Below are 24,191 nucleotides of genomic sequence, written 5' to 3'. Positions count from 1 at the left end.
ACTGCGAGGCAGATGCATGTAAAATTCGCCGCTGAGTTTGAGGACTGGATTGAGCACATTGTGCTGTGGGACAGCAGGAATCAAGCATCTGGGGTCGCGCTCACATATAATAAACTGATGCGCACTAACGCTCACACTGGCTCATCTGACGCGCGCCTTTGGTTACGCGTCTATCATGGTGGTACTCGCTTAAATCGGGGATTATTTTAGAAAGACTCCGATCGTGGGTAAAACGGACATCTACTGCTAGTGCATTTGACAGTTTGTAATTTTTGCCTCGTTTGTTGTATGAAATCATTGGTCTGCTCTTCGGACTTCCTCTTACGCATTAGAAAGCTTGTGATATCGCACAAGTTTGTAGTTGGAATTGATTTTCGGACACGTCGTTTTGGAGATTTCTATCAGTCGGACGGTGGTCCTTTTGTATGGATGTAGTGGGTCGGACTGAGTCGGACCGATCCGGGGGTTCCAGACGCGCTTCCCCGAGATTCCCCAGCAGCATCACCGTCCAGCAGCAGGCGACATGATCCTTCTGGGAATACTTCTAAATCTGTTCGTCATTAAGGGTAAGACTCTTAGAAACAGCCTCCATGACTTATTTCGACACATCAGGGTCACACTTATATGACCACGTTTATGCAGTATATTTACATAAAGTATTTACATTACATATTTACATAAGTACAGAGTTAATGAACAACGTGCATGTCATTATTTTGTAAAGCTGCCTGCAAATACACTTTGTTAGAATAACTGTGATAAATTGTATTTACATATAACGTAAAGTGATATAGATAGATGATAGAGTAGTTTTTTTATGAATGGCTCTTTGTTTTAAGAAGGCAGACTAATTGGGACTGTTACTATAATAAAACCTTGGTATTGTAAATTTTCTAAGAAAAAAGCTAGATGGATGGATAGATGTGTACTTTATTGATCCTGCGTGTTGGGAAATTGGGGCTCATTGACAGCCAGACACAGACTGTATAAAGCATACTACAATTCTTATAAAAAAAAAAAAAAAGATTTACACAGCAAACCATATATTACAGAACAATAGACCAAATCAGAAGAATACGCATTATAGATATCATAGACAAAAGTGCATCTTTCACAATAAATTCTACCAGTTGGACACACTATGCTGTGGATCATTGCATGTATATTGGACAGAGATTCACATTGTGCATGCATTATATTGTTCATGCAACATAGCTTTGCATCAAGAACATTTGTAAAAGCCAGAACAGCAGTGATTAAATTACAATTGCATGGAACTGATTGCACAGGTGTGTTTTAGGGTGACCGCTGTGCCATGTGCTTGTGCTGAAACAATAGAAAGGGCTTGATTTTCTAAAGTGCTGTACGCTGAGCAGAACAGATGTGTCTGTCACTCCCTACACATATTTGTGTACTTGCTTATTGTGTTCAACAAACACCGTACACTCTTAAGAAAGAATATCCCAAATATAAACAGATCTATATATGTGGCTTGTAACAATAGCAGAACCCTTTATGTTGTAAAACCAACAGCTTAAAAGAGTTTAACTTTTAATATCATTTACTGTTAGATGTATACAAATATGAAATGGCGTTCAAGAAACACTCTATTTATAATGTAGCATACTGTGTTAGGCATTTCGGTAATACTTTAACAATTTATCATAGAATATCATACTTTTTTTCCTTTGTTTTAGACAGTTACATTTCATTCAGAAATAGAGCGTTTAATAGCCAAACAGAGCAGTGAGATTTTTATTTCAGTCAATTAGATATACTTTAGCAGCCTTGTGTTTATTTTCTTACACCTTTCAATCACACCGGCATAATAGTTTTAATATCTCAAACATTTCAGGAGCTTGATAATCTGTACAGACCAGGACTAAAAATATAATTCTGTCAACAAATCTGAGACATCTGTCACAGTCAATATTATCCTAATTATGTGATGGCAAGAACACACACACACATACAAACAGAGACAGATTAGGCTGGTAAAGGGCAGCTCCATGGAGTTCCCGTAGCACAGCAACCAGCATTTGAGGGATCTGACTTTCTTTCCCCACCTGGGACGACACGCAATATTGCAATTGTCTGGTGCAAGTGCTTTGTAGCCCAAGTGGCATTCATCATCATGAGTGGTGTTTGTCGCACCCTGGTGCCATGAGAACACGCTGTAATGCGCGCGCTGATCGACAGGTTTATTTATTAGCTGTGTTAATGATTGCAGATTTGATGTGCTCGCTCGTGCTGTGTGTATCCCTGGGGGTCGGGTCGTATATCAGCCGCACGAAACGCATAGGGACCCCCTGATGGAGATCAAGTGGCAAAAAGACTTCATTTCCACAGTGTATTTGCATAAAGACTTGGCTGCTTGAATATGTTTTTAAGAGGCGACCTGAGGTGGAAAAATGTGTGCAAACATACAAAATCTCAGATGGACCCGTTGTTCTCAGAAGCAGAAGTTGTCATTATTGGGTGAATTTCTAAAACGGTGAATTGAAAATAAAGCATTTTTTGAGTTCTTTAGCTCCAATAAATCTCCAGAGCTTGATTATGGTGGTCAGAACACTCTTTATTGGCATCTAAAGTTCCATGAAGACCCTTTGACATCATTGGAACCTTTCCATTCCACAAAAGGTTCTTTAAAGTGCAAAAAGATTCTTTAGATTTTTTAAATGGTTCTTTTAAGAACCGCTCAGTAAAGGGTTCTTTGGGGAACCAAAAATGGTTCTTCTAGGGCATCAATGTGAAAGCCCCCCTTTTTGAACTTTTGAGTAAAATGTCAAATTGGATATCACTCCTTCATCCGTTGTATTGGAATTGAATGCCAAGGTAATGTACATTTTTTTGAAAATGAAAATATAAAAAGCTTTACAATGGTAATAACTGCGGAAACACGTCATCATATTGAAAAGGGTGCACTGAGGCCTTTCGGCAGAAACGCGCCTGTGCCAATGCGTGCCAGCCGTGTGCCCAGGTGTGTTTGGGAAAAGGTACGCGTGCGCAACTCTGGACTTTGGCAGCTTCGACTCATTTGCCAGCGACAGCTGCTGACAGGTCTGGGAAAAACATGCCTGGCATAATGCTTTCGTCTCATACTTGCTTTTACCCAAATTAGGTTTTTTTTGTTGTGAAAAGCACAACCTGCACAAGTTAAGAAATGTATTGGGATGCTTAATACACACAAGTGAACAGGGCTTTGTCAGCGCATATACTAATTGCATTGAGAAAAATATGCCATAATGCACTAAGATGCATCCCAACCAAGGACATACCCAGGGACAGTCTAATTACACGGCCATTTTTAGCAAATCAAATGGGAATCGTATAGAACACAAACCGCACAGGGCCGGTTAACAAAAAGGTAATCTTCCCTCTGGGCATGTTTTCTTCACATATGAGGGGACTTTTAGGGTCTTTTCAGGGTCGCGTGTGTGTTTTGTTGATAACCAGGATTTGGAAAGGCAAACACAGTGACGGCAGATGGTGTTGGACTCTCTCGCCTCGACTGTAAGATTCAAGCCAAGCGACAGAATCAGAGAGAGCGTGTGTGAGCGCGCGTGTGCGTGAGCTCCACTCGCACACGGCTTTTATGATGATGTTGTAGCCAATTTTCATTAAAGGAGCTGAGCGCTGTGATTTAGCATCGAGGACCGTCTCAGCATCACGTCCCTGCTGTGAACTCCTTCCTCCCGGGGCTCTCGGATTGTCTTCCGTTTCTCCTCAGTGTCAATCAGACGGGCCCATCCGACCCGGTTCTTTAAATACCACCGTCATGCTTTGATGTGACGTGTCACCAATAGTGAATAGATACGGAGCTCTGACCCACATTTGACAAAACCCTCAATGCAGCAAATAACAGAGCTCGCTGAAAGCCTATATAGCAAATACGAGTGTATTTAATGTCAGAAAAATACTTAAATATAGCATTAATGGCTTCTTTTTATTCCTTTTCATGTCATTCTTGAGATGCGAGTGCTGAAGCGCACTCATTCACTGTTTTAAATGGGTACAAGGGTTTTGTTTGTGTATGTTTTTGTTGAGTAATTTGTCTAAATTGTTGGTTTGGGCCCAGAGATGTGGCATGCTGTAATTTAGCTGATGGATTCTTCAGATTTGCGTGGATCGACAGAACAGACGTTTTCTTGATATGTATCTTGATATAGTGGTGCTGGGTTTACCACAGAGGTTCAGACCACTGTACGCATTGATTAGTTAATCACGTTAGACTTGCGTGTATCGACAGCTGGAGCCGGTTTGCTGTCACCGACCATAAATACGGTCACACAAGGATAGATTTACAGTATGTGCTCACACTGTCTTTCTCTATTTCACTCACCTCTTTATTTCTTTCACTCCCCTGTACAGCTGAGCTTCACTGCAGAAACTGCGTCTGTCGTTCCCTCTCAGTGTGTGCAGGAGACTTAAAGCCTCAAGGTGTGTGTGTGCATCACTGTCACTTGTTAAATGTGATTTTAGTGCGCGTGCACACACACACACGTATCTCGTAATACCCGGCCAGCATGTGTTTGATTGCCATCAGCCTCCATACTGAGACGGTTTCCTATTGTGTGAGGCGTCTGCTGTCTGTCACTCTGTTTACTTACTTTCTTTCGTTTCTTTCTTGCTCATCACTCACTTTTAGACTCCTCTGTGCACTCTTCGTTCTCTGAATCGCTCAATGTTCTCTAAAAAGGAAAAGACACAAAAATGTGATATTTCAGATATTTTTATGTATTGATTTTATAATAGTAAATAAACATTTATTATGCTATAATTTGGATTTTTTTAATTCCTTCAATATAATTTCGAATTATACAATACAATTTTAAATCAAATTAATTATACGATTGTTTGCATTAATTTAATTAATTGCATTATGAATTTAGCTGAGAACAGCCCTCAAATGGAGATAATTTAAAGACAGACAAGTAAAAATGGAATAGACAGAAAGTCAATAATTGTTTGCTATATTTTCATATCATTGATCATGATATGTCTCTCACTGGTCTACAGTCAACTACAATACATTTAGCAGACTTCGGGGCATTTCACCAAGGATGCTCTTTAGATTTTTTAATTGTTTGCATATGCTGTTGCATTGTGCCTCGCTGTTTTTCAGCATCTAATGCCATGAGCATGTCTTGAAAACTTTTACATTCTATTCTATTTCATTGTAGTTCCGTCTATCTGTAGTAGCAGCTGGTGCTGTGCTGACTGCGGACACATTAATTATTTTGATGGTACAGAAATTCTCTATTAAGATTGATTTTATTTAAAAAATTATTATAATAAAATTAAAAGTGGATTATTTATTAATTCAAACAAATAAATTATTTAATATTATTACATCTAAAATTAACCACAAGTTTTATTTAACTTTTTTTGATAAACCTTACAGTTATCTATAAGCTAGTGTGCTCCAAAACAATGACAAAAAAAAGAAAAATCGCATTTAAATATAAAAGTATTTAAAACTCTCTTTTTAAAAGTCTCTTACTATAGATCAATGATTTTGATGACATCACATTACGTCCCACCCCTGCATTGTAATATAGAGGCTGGCTGAAGCTGCGGCTAAAATCGGTGAATGGTGAAAATAGAAAATATTGCACTATATAGGGGATATGGAATGATTCAGACAGTGTATTATGCTTCAGTTGGGGCAAATGAAGTCTGGTTTCACTGCCGCCCGCAGTGCGCACTGTCTGAGGTCCAGAGACACGATAGCACAGAGCGGGCCAGATGCGCAAGTCGGCGCAGACCATAAAATGTATCGGACACATTTGAATTATACACAGAATGCTATTTTTCAAACTACACATCCTCAGCATGATTCCGTTCACTGTTTTGCTTTAGTAACAGTTTAATATTAAATCTAAATGGGGAATCTATTAGACTCTGGCTGTCCTAAGCTGTCAAATGCGGCTTTACCAAGCTCAACAGCTCTGGCTGAGCTGTGATATAAACAAAACGCTATTGGCTATTTAAAAAAAGGGGAGGAGCTGCTCGATATGTCCCACCCTGTCTTCCTGTCTCAGATTACGTCAACACATTGAATAACGCTGTAGGTTTCAAGGCACTTCAGTGGGCATTTTTTTAGTCACTGAGAATTTGTACATTTTCATGATGTTAAAATACTTTCTCAAATCCAATCTTAAAGGGTAACTAAACCCTAAAACAACTTTTTTTAGTTAATGATCTGTAAGACTGTAAGGCTTTATTAATGCGGTTCATTGATTCAAGTAATTTTTTGACATTTGGGTTTAAAGTGTTTTAATTCTACAATATATGGTGTAAAAACGTCTGAGTGCTGCCCTCTTCAGGTTGAACGGTGGCTACTGCAGTTGAATTTTCCTATTGGAAGTTGTGGTGGCCGGTGACATCAGAGGGAACCAGCTAACCACGCCCTTCCCTACAGAGTCTCAGGTGCACTTATTGGCTAGTCACTAGACGTAGGTCGTAGCAGCAAACGAGATGACCATGCTAAATTTATGATACTGTTAGAAAATTATTAAAGGCTATCTTTGGTCGCAAGAAACCGTCTTTGAAACTCTCTCACTGTACAACGTAGGAGCACGACCACAGAAATCGACACTCTTGGTCCTCTTTCGTCTGCATGGGACAGCCCAAAATCGTACAATGTGTACCGGCCATAAGAAGAAAAAAAAAGAAACAGTGGCAGAACAAGCACCTGTCTTTACATTCAAACTTGCATATAACATCTCTATACTGAACTGTATACCATATATGTGAAAGATCAAAGTGTGTTTACTTGCCTGTTTAACTTGGGCCGCCGCAGTAGATGGTCTTTCATGCATGGATCATTGCTCCATGACCTGTGGAAGGAGATGCTATTTTGTGGTAGTGCAGTCCTAAACCATGACCAACGTTTAGTCTGCCGGCCACAGCCGTGGGTTCTCAATCACCACACGCTTTAAAATGAGGCCTAGTGCAATTACAGTCCCTGCCGCTGCGAAGGAAAACAGACACAAAGGGGGATGGGGGTCAGGGGCGAGAAATACAAGGAACAGAAACATATGTCTCATGCTTCTACAGGAGTGCAAGACTTTTTCTGTTGCTACTTAATGAAAAACAGCAAACATAGCCATGAAATTACACAGCCCTGTCACAGTTCCCCCTCAGGTCAGCCCGAGACCCCGGCTGATGGCGAGGACGTCTGTCAGGACTGAGCTTGAGAACGGACACAAAGCACAAAGTGTCTGTTGTCAAGGACTCCGCTTGAAACTCTTGATGTATGGAGTTGGTAAATGAAGATTTTCTGCTCGTTTAAGTTATCTGTCCTACTGCAATTGCGAGCCGGCAAATTCCCTTTCAGAGAAGAGGTCTCTTTTAAATTATTTTACACATTATTAATTCAGCCCTTGGGTGCAAGTTAAGGGACTTTGATCTCCATTTTTACATGGTCACTGACTGTCAGAATGCTTTCTGTGCGTCTAGAATGCAGATATTATAACTGTGATGCATTACAGAGAAAATCCAGAAACTGTAATGTGTCATATCCAAACACACACAGAATCAGAATTCCACAGAATTGGAACGCCACTCAATCACAAAGTCCTACATATTCCCTGTCCCTTTGCATATTCGTTGATTAAATATTTTGGCCAATATGACTGTTTTTATTAACCAATAGGACTGTAGTGGTTCCATTTCAATCAGCCAACATTCAAAGTTCGACTTGGCAAACTACTTTTCTAGTTAAACGTAACAGTTAAACCTCTTTGAATTTCAATTCATTTTAATTCTGCTTCCTCACATTCAAATTCAGACTGAAAATTCCACATCATGTTTGCTCAAATTCAATTCAAATTCAGAAACTGATTCTCTATTCAGTTCGGAATGTTGCATCTCAGCTGTTTGTAAGACTTTTTATGATGTTTAAATACATTCCACTGCGGATTTTCTGAAACTTCATGTACAAAATGTGAAAAGGCCTGTATGAAAACACAAAAAAATGTGGCATTACATCTGGGCCTGCTCACAACTTTTGCCAAATGTTGTCTGCAAAAATCAATTAGCTCATTGGTAAAGCATATTGATAATAAATACTTGGTTAATTGATTTCAAAAACTGGCTTTACCCACTATCCTCCAGGGTCTGTTCCCTCTGTGGTGCCGGTGTTCCCCGGGACTGTGGACTGCTTAGAGGCTGTACTGGAATGTATATCAGACCCGGAGTGTAAGCGACCGTTCCGGCACCTGGAGTACTGTGTGGACGAGGAGGCGGTGGCTCCCCTGGGTCTGGAGGCACGGCAGGCCTGCGTCGATGCCCAGAACAACCTCATGAACTATCAGCCTCTGCAAGAATGCAAGTGTCAGCGAGGGGCTCGCGTAGAACAACAGTGCCTGAGCATTTACTGGACCGTCCGTTTTCCACAGGGTAAGGGTGTCAGAGAGAGTGTTTACCTTTCGTATGGTGACTGTTGTCAACCTCTTGGATTTGCCCTTTATTTTTTCTCATTAAAAATCCTGGTTAATTTGGAAATGTTTTCGTCCAGGGACCCCAGGGGGCAGCAAAGGAGGTTCTGGGGGTCTGTGAAAAAAAAAAAAAAAAAAAATTATATATATATATAATTTTTTTTTTTTTATAATTCTTTTTTACTTTTTCTATTTATCAGAGAAAAAAAATGCACCACAGTTTCGACAAAAATATTAAGCAGCATAACTGTTTCCAACACTGATAATAAGAATTAATGTTTCTTGAGCATCCAATCAGCATATTAGAATGATTTCTGAAGGATCATGTGACACTGATTTGATCACAGGAATCAATTACATATTAAATTATAGTAAAAAAGAAAACAGTCCAAAAATGTATTCATATTTTAGTTGCATTTTGTAATTATATTTCACAATATTACTATTTTGCTGTATTTTTAATCAAATAAATGCAGCCTTGGTAAGCATAAGAGACTTTCAAAAACATTTAAAATCTTACAAACCCCACAATTTTGAATGGTAGTGTAAATATATAGAAGCATATACTGATTATTGCGTTTCACTCATATGAAGTTAAATGCATTGCAAATGCAGTTTCATGGTTTTTTTTTAAGACTCCCAAGAATATTCTCTGACTGAACAGCTCATGTCCAGCAATTCCCAAACCAGTGAATGTCATGATGAAAGGAGCAGGTTTAAAGAAAGCGAATAAGAGGGAGTAGGTAGCTCCAGAAAAAAAATCATGCATAAAAGAATTCAGTTAATCAATTTCAAAATGACTGCCTTTGTTCTGCCGGTCATAAACAGTGAACTCATAGATCTCACCGAATGCCGTTTGTTATGTTCTTTCAGGACATGCCAAAATGCTTTAATGAGAGTGTTGAGTGAGCTACCAGAGGATTTAGATTTAGGCAGTAATAGCATTTAATGACTGCACAGTAATGTATATGAAATGGCAAGGAGGCATAAAACCCAGTCAGACACTAAACAAACGACTGGCTCACTGACAGTGGTATCGTGATTAATTTCGCTGTTAACTCATCTGTTCATTACGCTCGGTGGGACAGACGCATATATGCAGGAACCGGAATTTGCTTCATTCCGTCGAGGGTGTCTGGTTCCGTCTCATGTGTTTGCTCATGAGCAAAAGAGATTACGGCATGCTGGTGAATGACGTCCGGGGGATCGTCAAGGCACGGCTGCAAAATTAATTGATTCTGAGTCCATATTCCCACCCAATATGGCTTATTAATATTAAATCTTCTGAAACAGGAAGATGGGTTCCCACAGCGACTCATCAAGAGTTGTTGTAAATGCTGACTAATCCCAGGCTTCTCCAGCAACGGACTCGTCATGCGTCTGAGTGTAGCGCAGGGGCCGCAGGGGCCAGAAGGGCCCGGGCTGATCGGCAATCTCAGAAATAAGTGCTTTTAAAACACATCAAGTGGAAATGTCAAGTGTTCTCCTGCAAATGAAAACCGTCTGCGGCAAAATACGCAAGGCATGTAATTGTGAATGTAGCACACTTGATGTAGCGCCTCCATAAATTGAAATGTGGAGTGTGTGTCAGCGCGAACAAGATGACAAGGGATTCTGCCAGTTTGCATTTGTTTGAAGAGTCTGTGAGTGTGTGTGTGTGTGTGTGTGTGTGTGTGTGTGTGTGTGTGTGTGTGTGTGTGTGTGGGCGGGCAGGTTTTGATAACCAAAATTTCAGAAAATGTCCCCAAAAGAATATCACAACATGACAAAACCCTCCTTCTGGGGATGTCAACACAAAAATAAAAGGCTTGTGAAATGTCTAAATGTGTTTTTTGGGGTTAGGCTAAGTGTTCAGTAATTATAACAAGACTTTATGGAAGAAAATATTTGTGGTGCTTGCTGACAAATTTTCCAGTATTTGCTAATTCATTACTAAGGCAGTTTAAGTTGTTGAACCATTCAGGTGGTTACTAGGGCGTTGCTAGGGGGTTTTCTTAAGTCTCTGATAGATTTTAGGTTTATTTACAGTATATACTGTAGTGCATTTCATACACAGCGGTAATTCATGCAAGTGCTTTACATAGACACATAAAACTAAGTTTAAAACCATTTAAAAATAAGTACATTTAAAGTCTCAGCAATGGTAAAAAATACTCAGCAATGGTGTTGACTTAAAGCATATTAAAAACTCCACATTGACATATAAACAACATTAACAGCTTGATTTTCACCACAGGGGGGACTTTAAAGAAAGCAAGAAATAATTAATTAATAAAAAATTAGGCTATTTAAATTAAAAGGAATGAAAAGGAATGAAATATGAAAAAAAATATAAAAAAAATAAGTAAATAATAAAAATAAAATAAAAATAAATAAAAGCAAAAATGTACTTGTTTAATAAAAATAAAAATAAAATTCATACAATAATGAAGTGCAATCAATGTAAGTGAATGATTCATGTAGAACAAATAGGACAAGATGCCAAACATGCCAAAGTTTACGTTCCATACTTAATATATTATTTTATAATCAACAGATATGAACAGAAAGTCCCCACAAGATCAAGTATACAGTAAAGGTGTGTGTGTGTGTGTGTGTGTGTGTGTGTGTGTGTGTGTGTGTGTGTGTGTGTGTGTGTGTGTGTGTGTGTGTGTGTGTGTGTGTGTGTGTGTGTGTGTGTGTGTGTGTGTGTGTGTGTGTGTGTGTGTGTCATACTCACTCATCTTGGCATGCGGCGTCCCCAGGGTTGTGTGATACAAATAGACTCATCGCTATTTTATCTTGTGTCTCGATCCAGACCCCTAAATCTGTGGACTGTCAGTTCAACAAATGCATATATCACAAACACTGGCCTCTTTTATTGAAATCCTTGAAAACCAAGTGAATCATAATCAAGGAAATATTATATAATCTCTGTAATTTGATTATATGCGTTGCTGTTAATTAAGTCTAATGATAAGGTGTGCTTAATTAGCCTCAAACAATCTGATGTCTTCTGGTTGTGTGTGTGTGTGTGCATTGCAGGTTATGATGACATTGAGACATCCCCATATGAAGACATTGAACTGGAACTTGTGAGAAATACTGAAACATCAAAACTAGCCTCAATAGTTTCAGGTACTGCAGACACATCAGTGACACGACCAAATAAAATGATTTCCTCCACAGCTGAATGCACTGTGATGATGGACGGAGTGTATCGCTGTATGTTTGTGTTTAATAGTGTTTTCCTTGTTGTCTTGCTGTTGGATTTGTGTGTGTAATATAAAAGGCTTTATACAGACCCCAAAAAGTATTTGGACACTTAATTGAAAGTCTCTTTTCCTCTTTCTCAGTGTCGTCCCTTCCTCTGACGGATCAGAACCAGTGTCTGAAAGCAGCTCAGGACTGCGGGTTGTACGAGAAGTGTGGTTCCCTGCGCTCCGAGTATGCGTTAGCTTGCACTAAGATCATACCTGGCACCAACCACTGTAACCGGCACAAATGCCACCGGGCCCTGCGGAGGTTCCTGGAGCGTGTTCCCGAGGAGTACAGCTTCGGTGTCTTATTTTGCCCCTGTTCGGATACTCTATGCGGGGAGAGAAGGAGAAAAACCATCGTGCCCTCCTGTTCCTATGAGGAGCGAGACGGACAGCCCAACTGCCTTCATCTGGAGAGCTACTGCCTCAAAGACAACCTGTGCAGGTGAGATACGTGTCTGTTAGCAGTTGTGCACAGTATAAATATCACATTTGGATCTTTTCAATGAATCCGTTTAATTGGATGAATTATTAATTCACAAACAGAAATAAGTCAACAACCCATTGAACCAAACCAAATCTTATTTCTGATATGTCAGAAATATTTAATACCAGAAATGTTACAAATAAAACATATCTGAAATATGTTTACTGCCTCTTCTGAGAAAATGCCCTGCACTTTTCAAATGTTTAAAGGTCAGTACGATTTTTTTGGAAAGAAATTAATACTTATTTATCAAGGATGCTTTAATAGATCAAAAGTGACAGTAAAGACATTTAAAAAACATTTCTAGTTGAAATAAATGCTGTTCTTTTGGACTTTCTATCCATCAAAGAATCCTGAAAGAAAAATGTACAGTTTATATAACAGTTTTCAGCAAAATATTAAGCAGCACAAATGTTTTTTTAACATTGATAATAATAATAATAAGAAATCTATTAAAACATGATAAAAAGCTATTTTAAAGTATTTTCAAACACACATAGTTGATTTTAATAAACAGCATTTTATTGAAAAATGCAAAAATGTTTTCAGCCAAGATATGTAAATTAATTAGTGTTTTTTTTTTGTTTTTTTTTTTAATGCTAATTATATTTAGTTTCTAAGGATACTTTTACGATACTTTAGTCAATGTTCTAAAAATGGAAAAGTTTTTACATTGCATTTTCTCGCATACAATCGACAGCGCTGTCAAAATGATCTCCGTTCACACGGATCCACGAAAACAATTAAAAACGCTGTATTCTGCTGCCAGGCCAGTAGTTGGCGATGTCACTTTGTAAAGAAACACTACGCGCCTATAGACTGCACACGTTATACGCGTGCGCATGACGTCACCGTTTTCACGAATTCACGTTTTTGTAGTTGGAGACGATAACTGTATCGTTTTCAAAAACGTCACCGTACACGACAACGGTGTTTTAGGGGGCTGAAAATGCACATTTATGAAAATGGGTTTCAAAGTGAAAGTTTATTAAAAAAAACGATACTGTTATCGTCTCCATGTAAACTACGAAAACGTGAATTTGTGAAAACGGTGATGTCATACGCATGCGTATTACGTGTTCCGTCTACAGGCGCGTAGTGTTTCTTTACAAAGTGACATCGCCAACTACTGGCCTGGCAGCAGAATACAGCGTTTTTAGTCGTTTTCGCAAATCTGTGTGGTCGGGGATCATTTTCACAATGTTGTCTTCTGTACCTGAAAAATGCAAAGGAAAAACTTTTTCCGCTTTCTTTGAACGTTTTAAAGCATGTGACATGCCACGACAGAATGTCAGAGACCAAATGATGATGTAAAAATCTGCTGAATCAGTTCTTTGAAACAAACTGTTTGAAAGAACCAATTTGTGTAACCGATTCTGACATACCACACTGTCATCAGATGTTCTAACCCTCATTCAAACTAGACAAACCTCAGCTTTGATAACAGCACGGCATGATAATTTCCACCTTTCTTCTTGAAGTACAAGACCTCCCTTTTATCTTCTTTTAGAAACAGATGTCTCTGGCAGTTATGCTTATCTAAGCATCATTAATAGCACAGAACATGCTGAGCTGGATGGAAGAAAGGACAACAGGTCGCATACTATATGTTTAGACACGTATACTGTGCATTTAAACAGTAGGATAAAAATGAGAAATGTTTGGAAAATGCAGACACTAACCTTCAACATGGACACATTCTAGTTAGCGTGGTTCATTTTCTCAAAGGAGGCAGTCCTTTAAAAAAATATTACAAAATAGCATTAGATATCTAAAAAAAAAAGTGCTGTTATTATGCAAAATTGTTTTTCATTAATCGATTAAATAAGGTATGAATATTAAATGAAAAATGTATACTAAATAAACGTAATTGAAAAATGTGAAATTATACTTTGGCCACAAACCGAAATAAAATATGTTTAATTTCTAGTACTAATGACTAAAATTAATAAAGCTAAATAGAAATAATAAAAAAACATGAACTAATAAAAATGGCAAATGAACAAAACAAAGTGACTAAAACCTACACTAAAAAAAATAAATAAAAAAAAATGAAAATAGTAATAAATACTATAATAATATATAAATAACAATAAACAAACACTGTTCTAGTAATACTGTTCCACAGTAACACCAACATTTCAGAGGGAGGCAGCGTAAAAATATTTTTTTTAAAGTAAAACAATGGCTCAAGACGAGGAGAAGCATTAGCAGTTCAATGACCAAGCGTGCATTTGGTAAATAATTAACCTAATACAGCTATCACCCACATAACTTGTTTGTCAGTAAACCAGTTACAACTATATGGTGAACATTACATTACCTAATTAATATTCACAAACAACACTGTATAAAAAAAAAAAAATCTGATTTGAGCATCTGATCATGCATTCTGTGTATATATTTCCTCTGTCAGAATTTGAAATACATTTTAGTTGAATCATTCTGTGTCTGTATTCAAATTTGTCTGGTCCATCAGGTCAAGACTGGCTGATTTCCAGCAGAACTGTCAGCCGTCTTCTGTCTCTCCCTCCGGCTGTCTCCGGGAAAGTGGAGCCGTGTGCCTCAAGGCCTACGCTGGGCTCATCGGTGAGAAACCACCTTGGACGACCTTGAAAAAAATGGACGCTTAATGAAGAGTACAAAACGCACAAATCGATACGCCACTGCGCAGTCTGTACTTAAATAATATTACATTTTTAATGACGAGCACTTCTGCGTCCTCATGGAGTGAGTTCACTCACTGAATTGGTAACGGGGAAGATTGGTCAGTGGAGTTTGGGTTCAACTTCATGTCGTGGGTTTCACTTATGTTGAATTAGCAGGACAACCTGAAGCAACATAATTAAAGTGGAGGGGGGGGTGGATAGACTACACTGCTTGGAGATTCTCCCAGATGGGCTTCGGGCTAATTGGCATGGGATCTTTTTCTCTGGCTGGCTCTCATCCCCTCTTTCTCTCTCCCTCCCTCCACAGGTACCATCATGACACCAAACTACGTGAGTAACAGCAGCACAGAGGTGTCGCAGTGGTGTAATTGCGAAGGCAGCGGGAACCAGTGGCAGGACTGCCTGCGTATCCTGCACATGTTCACCAGCAACACCTGCCTGCGTGAGTATCCCAGAATATCATTTACAGATCATCTTAATGTCAGAGAAAATGAGTGTAAATATGGCACTGCTCTGACATATTTGTGGTATAACATTCACACATTTTTTTTCTGTGATGACATTTTTCCTATTGAAACAGGAAGTTGGTGCGGGTTCTTTTTTTAAATAGCCAGTTGCCTTTAGTTTAAGTTACGGCTTGGCACAAATCACAAATGAGATTTCATTACCATCATCTTCTCCTGCAAAAAAAAAACTCCCAGTAGTGTCACAAATCTTTTCTTTTTTTTAAAATAAATTAATACTTTTATTCAGCAAGGATGCATTAAATTGGTCGAAAGTGACAGGAAAGACATTTATAATAAAAAATAAAAATAATTCAGGTTTTTTTGTGCTTTGGAACAGGAATAAATTACATTTAAAAATATATTAAAATGGAAAACTGTTATTTTAAATTGTAAAAATTAAATTGTAAATTCCCAGTATAACTGTTTTTACTGTATTTTAGCTCAAATAATTGCAGACTTGGTGAGCATAAGAGACTTCTTTAATTAAAATATATATATATAAAAAATTACTGAGCCCAAACTTTTGACCGGTAGTGTATGCCTACTCTAAAGTTTCAGAAGTGATCTCAAAAGACTGCAATCAAGATTTTAATACAAACTCAAGCATATCTCATCAAATTCTTCTGAGACAAAAATATCTGAACTAAGCTATCCACAATAATTTATATATGCCCAGAGATAGTCATTACTATTTTTGGTCCATTTTTGAATGTGGATATGGACTAAATGGATATAGGATACAGATAACTTTTTTTTTTTTTTTTTTAATCTTTTATATTTTAGAATCAGTATCTGTATTCATATACTTATAATTATTCTTATTAGCAAGTAAAACTGTCAAAAAAACAATCTTAAACTCACCCGATCTCTTTACCTGACAGGTAATGCCATTGATAACATGGGAAGCTCCACCCCTCGTCCAGTAGAGGGAACGCCCCTTCCTCCACCGCGCCCCTCGCCTCAGGTCCAGCGTGATGAGCTGAACATCAACCTGCTGCCTGAACCCAATGTAGTGAGTAGTGAACACATTTCCTAACACAGAACCACCATAAAACTATCAATCTCCTCCAGCTCCAATGCCAACTCAAAATAATTTACATATAGAAGAACCATTTATAAAGCTCCACCCATGAGTTCTTTGTAAGCACAATAAACCTGTTTCTTAATTCTTGTTGTGGTAATAGCCTCGATTTAACAACCGAATGACCCACGAGTTTGGCCTTGTGTTTGATTTTGGCTCTTTGATACATCAGATTTACCCGCAGTCCTGCCGCTTTGAGCATACTGATGGATCAGAGAACTGAAGTAAAACGTTTATGCGCGGCTGATTGTGTCACTGCAGAAAACACACGGTCACATGCCGTTGCCCCAGCAGCCGCTACAGTGAGCACAAAAACGCTTGTTCAGAATTCCCACCTTCTGCATTTAGTGTGGCTTCCCACGTGCGTAATGGATGCTCCCAAAATGTTCCTTGTTAATTTACTGTATTGATTCAACTGTGTTTGTTGTTCTGTCTCTTTAGCGCCTTTGAAAGAAACCTATTTCTTTAACCAAGTCAATAGGTCACGATGCTAAAGGTCCTAAAGGTCCGACCTCTAACCCACTATGCACGTGACCTTGTTAAGATGTCCTATTTGGTCTTTATCATACTTTAAAATGGTAATTTCACGGATATGTTCACTCGAAGTCATGGTTTTCAGGCATGCACAAAGATGGTAAACAATTGGCACATGTATCTAAAGAGATCACTGTGGGGTCGAATCAAACTGCCTGAACTGCCACCTTCAATTCAATCAGAAATAATCACACAACCCACAGGCTCTCAAGAACACAATCATGGAAAGGAATTAAATCTATATCGATTTGCTCTTCCCTTTAGTCAGATTACATTGTGCTTTGGAATGAGGGTGTCAGCTTTATTTTTCTTTCATTATGGCCAACCGCCAAACTTTAAATGACTCAATGAGACTTAGTAGGCAGCGTCACTGGATCAGATCTTTTATTTGTCTTGTGGCTACCTTAGTTTTATGCTGTATCTGAAACTGACTATACACTTTGCATCAATTTCTCTAAACATTTATCAGTAAGCATTGAAAAGTTATTTGCATAAGTGTAACTCAATGGTTCTCAACCATTACCCCCCCAACAATGCACATTTTGCATCACTCTTTTGTCTGACACAACCCATTTCAGGTCTTGGAGACTCTACTAATGAGCTGATGACCTGAATCAGATGTGTTTGATTAATGAGACATGCAAAATGTGTGGTGGTGAGGGGCTCCAGGAACATGGTTGAGAACCACTACTCTATGGTCCTAAAGACCGCAGTCTCTAGCGTCAGTTGCTAGTGCGCCTCTTGAGATCAGGGAAGTAAGCACAGCTCTAGCACAGCACAGTAAGTTTATCTGCACAGCTCTCACTAGCTGGCCTCCGTTACACTCATCCGCCTAAACCTCACTACCCCATCTGGGTCACGGCACCAATGTAACGCTCCGGTCCTACTCGCCTCACTCCGAGCGGGACTCGAACCGACATGCAATATTATGTGAACATGAACGTGAACAATGCTCAGATAGGCCAGTGCTGCATCGTCACGAAAGTTTAAGCCTTGCCAATTTAAATATTCAAGCGCAAGAAGACGCAAAAGGGAAATCAATTCATTACTTGCGCATAGAATCCCTTTCGCATCTTCTTGCGCTTGAACAGACATGTTCAAACAAAATTGTCAAACTGCCCATCTTGGCAAGTATCCTCATAAACAAACACAGTCAGTTATGTCTTAAGTGAACATAAACAGTTGAGAAAGAAAACACATGTGTAACAGTATATTGGATCCATTCATCAGGTCTTAAAGTGACAGCAGCTTAATAAACCTGCTGCTGTTTGTGTTTATTAATGCATACTGTGAGATTTATAATAGTCCTTTACAATTGTTTCTTGTCAGACTGTATGAATATGATCCCCTTTGTAATCCATGTGACACTGTAAGATCTCAGCTGTCATTAATGTCAGACTGTACGACATAAAAGACGCGTTAAAAACGGACGCACGCAAGAACTCGTCTGGAGTTTTACATCATCAATCAATGACCCGTTCGGTGACGGTGGGCTGCATTACACGCGGGATTGAAATGGTGACTAAAAAGAAATCTCTAACGGTTATTTTGGTCACAGCTTGTCTTGAAAAAAAGGCAATTTGACGGTCGTCGTAGGAGAATTCACACTGCAGGACTGCGAGTCAAATCTTTTGACACTGCCAGTCTGAGGTGAAATTTGATCGCAACGGTTATTTATCGGCTGTCGGTGAACATGTCAAACTAACGTTCAAAGACTTCAGATTTTAGCCTAGGATCAGAAGAATCTTTTAGGATTTGCTAAATGTGTCTCAGATGTCCAAATTGTGGCCAAAATCATACCAAAATCAAAATCAAGTGTGAGTCCAGTTTAAATCAAACAAAAGACAAAGAAAAATCACTCACTGCTCTTGACTGAATAACTTTTGTAACTTTAATAAAGATTAATCTCTGTTTCAATGCTGGTAAAAAAATATTTATGTCTGGTAGATTTTGTCACCGGCCATCGGCAGTTACCGGCCAATATGTAAATCTCGTGTGCAATTAAATAAAAATGCAATTAAATCAAAATGAATGATTAAATAAATAAAGTGGCTGGTGAAATCTTCTAAAATAATTAAAATAATCAAATTAATCTAAATATTTTTTATATTTTTGTGTTTTATTTTGTTTGCTTCTTCTGAAAAAAAAAAAAAAAAAAAAAAAATGCTTTTACAGTTATAGCATCTACAAGGAGAGGCAAACTGTTAACGCTAACTAGCCAAACCTTGACCCCATTGACAAGCTATTAGAATTTGCATAATATCTGTGCCAAAGTCATTTCTTGATAGACAAATAAGCTACTAGAGCTTCAGGGAGTAACGCCATCCGAATAAATCATCTTGTACACTACTGATTTTTTTGTAATGAATATTTCTTGCAAAAATCATTTTGTTGGCTACTTTTTAATGGTTGTCAATAAAGAAGCTTGCTTTTTGACAGCATAATGGTGTAGTACTAAAGCGAATCGGCTAAATCCTGACCCCCTGGCTGTGTTATTAGCATTAGCAGTAGCATAATATCCAGCAAAAGTAATTTCTTGATAGCCGCGCAGCTTTTAGCGCTTCAGGGTATGACACAGTCGTGATAGCAACACTTACTTGACTATATATATTGTAAAATGGATTGTGTATTCGCTGCCCACATAGAAGAGAAGCAAATAATCCCTTGGCATCCATAGGCATACAGACTTTATCAAGAAATGCTGCTCTGATCTGTGTGTCTTTGTGTTCCCATGTCCTCGCTTTGGACTGCGTTCACATCCTCTGTTCTCAGAACACACAGACCACAGCATTCAGCTTAGAGATAATCTGGGCCCACAGACAAAAAGGATTCAATTCAGTTTCTGCTGTCATTTATTTCTTTCCTAGACTCACTCTCTCACTTGTGTTCTCCAGCAAATCTCTCCTCTCCAAATGTGCCCGTCTTTCCTGATCTGTCTCTCTTGATGTGCTTCTCACTTCCTCGGCCTGTCTCTCTCTCTCTGAACGGATTAACTAAAGGTGTTTGCAAGCACGGTGCATCAGTCAAACTTAATTAATATTAATGTATTCGTACCCATCTGTCTGTCTCTCTCTCTCTCTCTCTCGCGCTACCTCTTTTTCTCTTTCTCCTTCTTTTATCGTTCGTTCCTAATCCCTCTCCCTCACGATCTCTCCGTCCCTCTCCCTGACAAACACTCACCATCGTAGGCCTACTGCTCCTACTTTTCTAAAAATGTATTTCTCAGGTGATTCATTTATTTCTCATATGATTCAGTTCACATATCATCATAACTTTGCCTCAGATATTTCTCATAAAGCTATATATTATAAACTATAATTACACACACAGAGACACATATACACATGCATATATTGTCATGTGAGCTGGATATATTATAAAATAATAATATGTTATAATAATCAAATATAATAATCAAATAAATTCCAGCTCACATGACAATATATATATATATATATATATATATATATATATATATATATATATATATATATATATATATATATATATATTTTTTTTTCTTTCCATTGTTTGTTGCCGCCATGTTGTTGTTATTGCAGTGATCACTTGGCAAGTTGTTTACTTTGTATTAAAGGAAATGTAATTAAAAGACACTTTACCAAACACTCTAACTGCCATTAGTCGGACAAATAGACCCGCCTTCAAACTCATGCCATACACTGCAACAGTCGGGTTCTGGAAGTAAAAATCCCTTTCATTTTCTCCATAAGGGAATTGATTTTGAACAATAAAATATAAGCCTTTAAAGACAGACCTACTACGAGCTACGAGGTTGTTAATCAATGGTATATGCTTTTGTTGAAGATATCGACCATCATTATATAAAAGACATTACCCATGATTCTGAAGAGAAATCTCCACCATTCAGAGAACTGCAACAAGCAAATTGCTCCAAAAGAACACTTTAGTACTCGCCCACTTTCATGAAGCACTGTGAAGGACCTGGAGTCAGTTTCCCTATGCTCTCAAACTACTTAAAATATATGCATTTATATATCTTTGCCTTTTTGTTACATTTTCAAATACTTTTTTGCTTCAAATCAAAGTTTATAATTTTGTGATTTACCTCAAAGCTGGTTGATTTGGGTAATGGCTTATAAAAAAAAAAAAATCCCTATGGGAAAAGATAAATACTTCCAGAACCAAGGCCGCTGAAAAAGTGGAAAGGCACTATTGCACTCTATTGATCGAAAGTGTTTCAACAACTTAACCCTTGTGCTGTGTTGAAGGTCTTTTACCTAATTTGGTGTTCCCGGTCAAAAATGACCAGCCTTTTGAATTCCTTGTAAATCTTTCGTTATGCAATATTATCACCAAATGAGCGAACTTTTACGGAAAGTGGCAAGCTGTTTCGAACTCCCAAAATGAACTCCAAACGAAGTTTGTTTTGGCTTGATTTTGATCGAAATGACGCCACATCAGTGTTTTTCGATTTAGCTTGAAGTATATCAGAGGCTTAATGAGGCCTATCATCAAAAGTTCCAAAATGAAATACAAAACCTGTCCTAAATGAAAGAAAACAAGTTGATAAAAGGATTAAATCCAATATTTGGCACAACATAGCATAATGAGAGATTTATAAGCACATTTTTGTAGGCCGGCCTTTTTTGACCGGGAACACCAACCCTGTAACAAGGTGAAAAACAAAAAAAGCACAAAAATTATCCACGTTTTTTAGAGACATTTCTCTCTGTTTCCAAAAGGTGGTAGAAAGCGAAGAAGAAGAAGATGAGGAGGAGGAGGAAGAGGAAGAAGACCAAACCGGAGGAGGGTTCAACGTCATCCCTCCGTTCTCGGACAAGGCGACAGTCACTAACCTGGGCTCGGAGGCCGGGAGAGTCCACAGCTTGGCCACCACCCTCTCCGTCCCTCAATTCCTGATCACGGTTCAGCTGCTGATTGCCCTTTTCTGGGGGTAAAACCCTCACTCACACACACACACACACTCACTCACTCACTCTCTCTTACACAACACACTTATTCATGAAGTACTCGCTTCCATCCAGACTCTACAACCTATCATCGAGGGATGACAAGAACGACAGATCGGAGGGCAAAACGAGCGGACAACTGTTCTATCCCTCTTTCCTTCTTTCATTCATTCTTTTTCTCCTTCTCGGGAAGAGGGTTTGCTATAGATATAGCTGCTTGTTCATTAGGGAATCGCTTTCTGAACGGGATTCCCCGCCTGAATCATTTGAATCACACGGAAGATTCACAACTCCTCGGACTGACATTAGCCGACGGTAACCTGAATGATTTGGTCGTACCATGTATCTATTGTATAATGTCAGTGTGCTTCAGAAAAGTGAGTTAAACCAGGAAAGCATTGCCGTCAGTCAGCATTTCCTGCGTTTGGAAAACCCGCCGTGTTTGTTGTCGCTGATCATGTCGTTGTATGAAATGAGACAAAATGTATGTGTGTTTGTAAGTACGTGATTCGCTTGACATCACTGCTCGCCGACGTGAGAGAAAAAAAACTTGTCGAGCACGATTCCCGAATCTTCCGTTTCTCTCTCCTCCATGTCTGGAGAGTCAGGCCGCACACCTAATCACACACACACGCCTCTGCCCTGCTGAGGAGCCGATCGCAGATGCAAGCGCTTTTCATTTATTGCTCTATCTGCGATGTGCTTTCATTTTTTGACTCAGCACAGACTGTGCACTCTAACCAGGGGCATAAATATAAAACACGTCCACGAACAGAAAAAAACATGAGTAATAAAGCCGAAAATAAAGAAATAAACAAGCTAAATAAATAAATATGTGGCCGCACAGCAGGTGTCGGAGTCCGGTCTGGGTTTAGAACCCGAGGGGAAGAAACAGGAAGTCATTTTCCAACCGCCTGTCGCCTGGTACCTCTCCCTGTGCCTGTTGTTTTACTTTCACAGAGATAATGGCTTACAACACAAACTGTTTATCTTGTTGTGTGTTCACGGGGACGAATTACTCGTGATGGGAACCAAATAGAAAAAAGAGATCAAGGGAAAGAACAGACGGAGACGGGGAGAGACTCAAACCCTCCAGCCAAGAAAAAACACACACAAAAAAACCCCATACAGTCTAGAATCACATGCTTTTTCTGTTTCTTATAAATCTTTTGCTGACACCAGTGCTTTTTTCTCAATCTCGTTTCTTTTGCTCTCTCTTCATTCGCTCTCGTGCATGTCCATGGAAGCGAGGGAGACTAAGCATGGCCACACTGGTACCGAATTCAATCAAGAACTTATTCTTAAACATTGATGGAGTAGGACTATGATCAGTAGGTTATGTAGCAAAAATACAAGATTCGGTCCCACTTAGACCGCACGATTGTAATGCCTGTTCAAAAACATTGCATTATCACAATATTGTCATCTAGATAATCAAAATACACTCAATTCCATAGAACCTTGAAGGGTACTGTCAAGTGCTTCATATATGTGAGCCTGGACCACAAAACCAGTCAGATGGGTACATTTATACATCATCTGAAAGCTGAATAAATAAGCTTTCCATTGATGTATGGTTTATAGGACAATATTTGTTTGAAAATATTGAAAATCTGGAATCCGAGGGTGCAAAAAAAATCGAAACATTGAGAAAATCACCTTTAAAGTTGTTAATTTATGGTCACGGTTGTGCTGCATTCACTCACAAAAATAAATGTTCTATATTTTTATTTACATTTACATTTACTTTTTTTTTTATTTTATTTTTTTTAAATAACCTATTAAACATGACAGTATTATACGAGTAATTTCTCCTTATACCTTCTTGGCATATGACCCTTTGTTTCTTGTGAAACCTTTCTTTTTATTTATATTACAAGTAAATACTTATTTTACATGATGTCATTCCTTTAACATTTGAACATCATTCCTGCTTCCGTTCAAAAGTTTGGGGTCGATTTAAAAAAAAAAAAAAAAAAAAAAAAAAATTTTTTTACAGTTACTTATACTCACTAAGGCTGCAATTATTTGATCAAATATACAGCAAAAACAGTAATATTGTGAAATAACTTTTTTCTATATTGATATATTTTAAAATGTAATTTATTCCTGTGATGCAAAGCTGAATTTTCAGCATCATTACTCCAGTCTTCAGTGTCACATGATCCTTCCGAAATCATTCTAATATGATGATTTACTGCTCAAGAAACATTTATTATTATTATCAATGTTGAAAACAACTGTGATGCTTAATATTTTAGCGATAGTGATACACTGTT

General features: G+C 38.4%; 1 protein-coding gene across 1 annotated transcript; it reads left to right on the top strand.

Annotated features, from left to right (window-relative positions):
- Nucleotides 1-23,038, top strand: gfra3 (GDNF family receptor alpha 3). Its single transcript, XM_084430115.1, has 8 exons — nucleotides 1-566; nucleotides 8,122-8,406; nucleotides 11,469-11,561; nucleotides 11,780-12,128; nucleotides 14,650-14,759; nucleotides 15,147-15,281; nucleotides 16,227-16,357; nucleotides 21,685-23,038. Exons 1-8 carry the CDS (start codon nucleotides 524-526, stop codon nucleotides 21,898-21,900), a joined length of 1,362 nt encoding a protein of 453 aa, XP_084286241.1. The 5' UTR covers nucleotides 1-523; the 3' UTR covers nucleotides 21,901-23,038.
- The last annotated feature ends 1,153 nt before the right edge of the window (nucleotides 23,039-24,191 follow it).

The sequence above is a fragment of the Rutilus rutilus genome, assembly GCF_951802725.1.
Source record: "Rutilus rutilus genome assembly, chromosome: 14".
NCBI lineage: Eukaryota > Metazoa > Chordata > Actinopteri > Cypriniformes > Leuciscidae > Rutilus > Rutilus rutilus.
The sequence above is the reverse complement of the archived record's forward strand: the minus strand, read 5'-3'. Positions and strand labels throughout refer to the sequence as shown.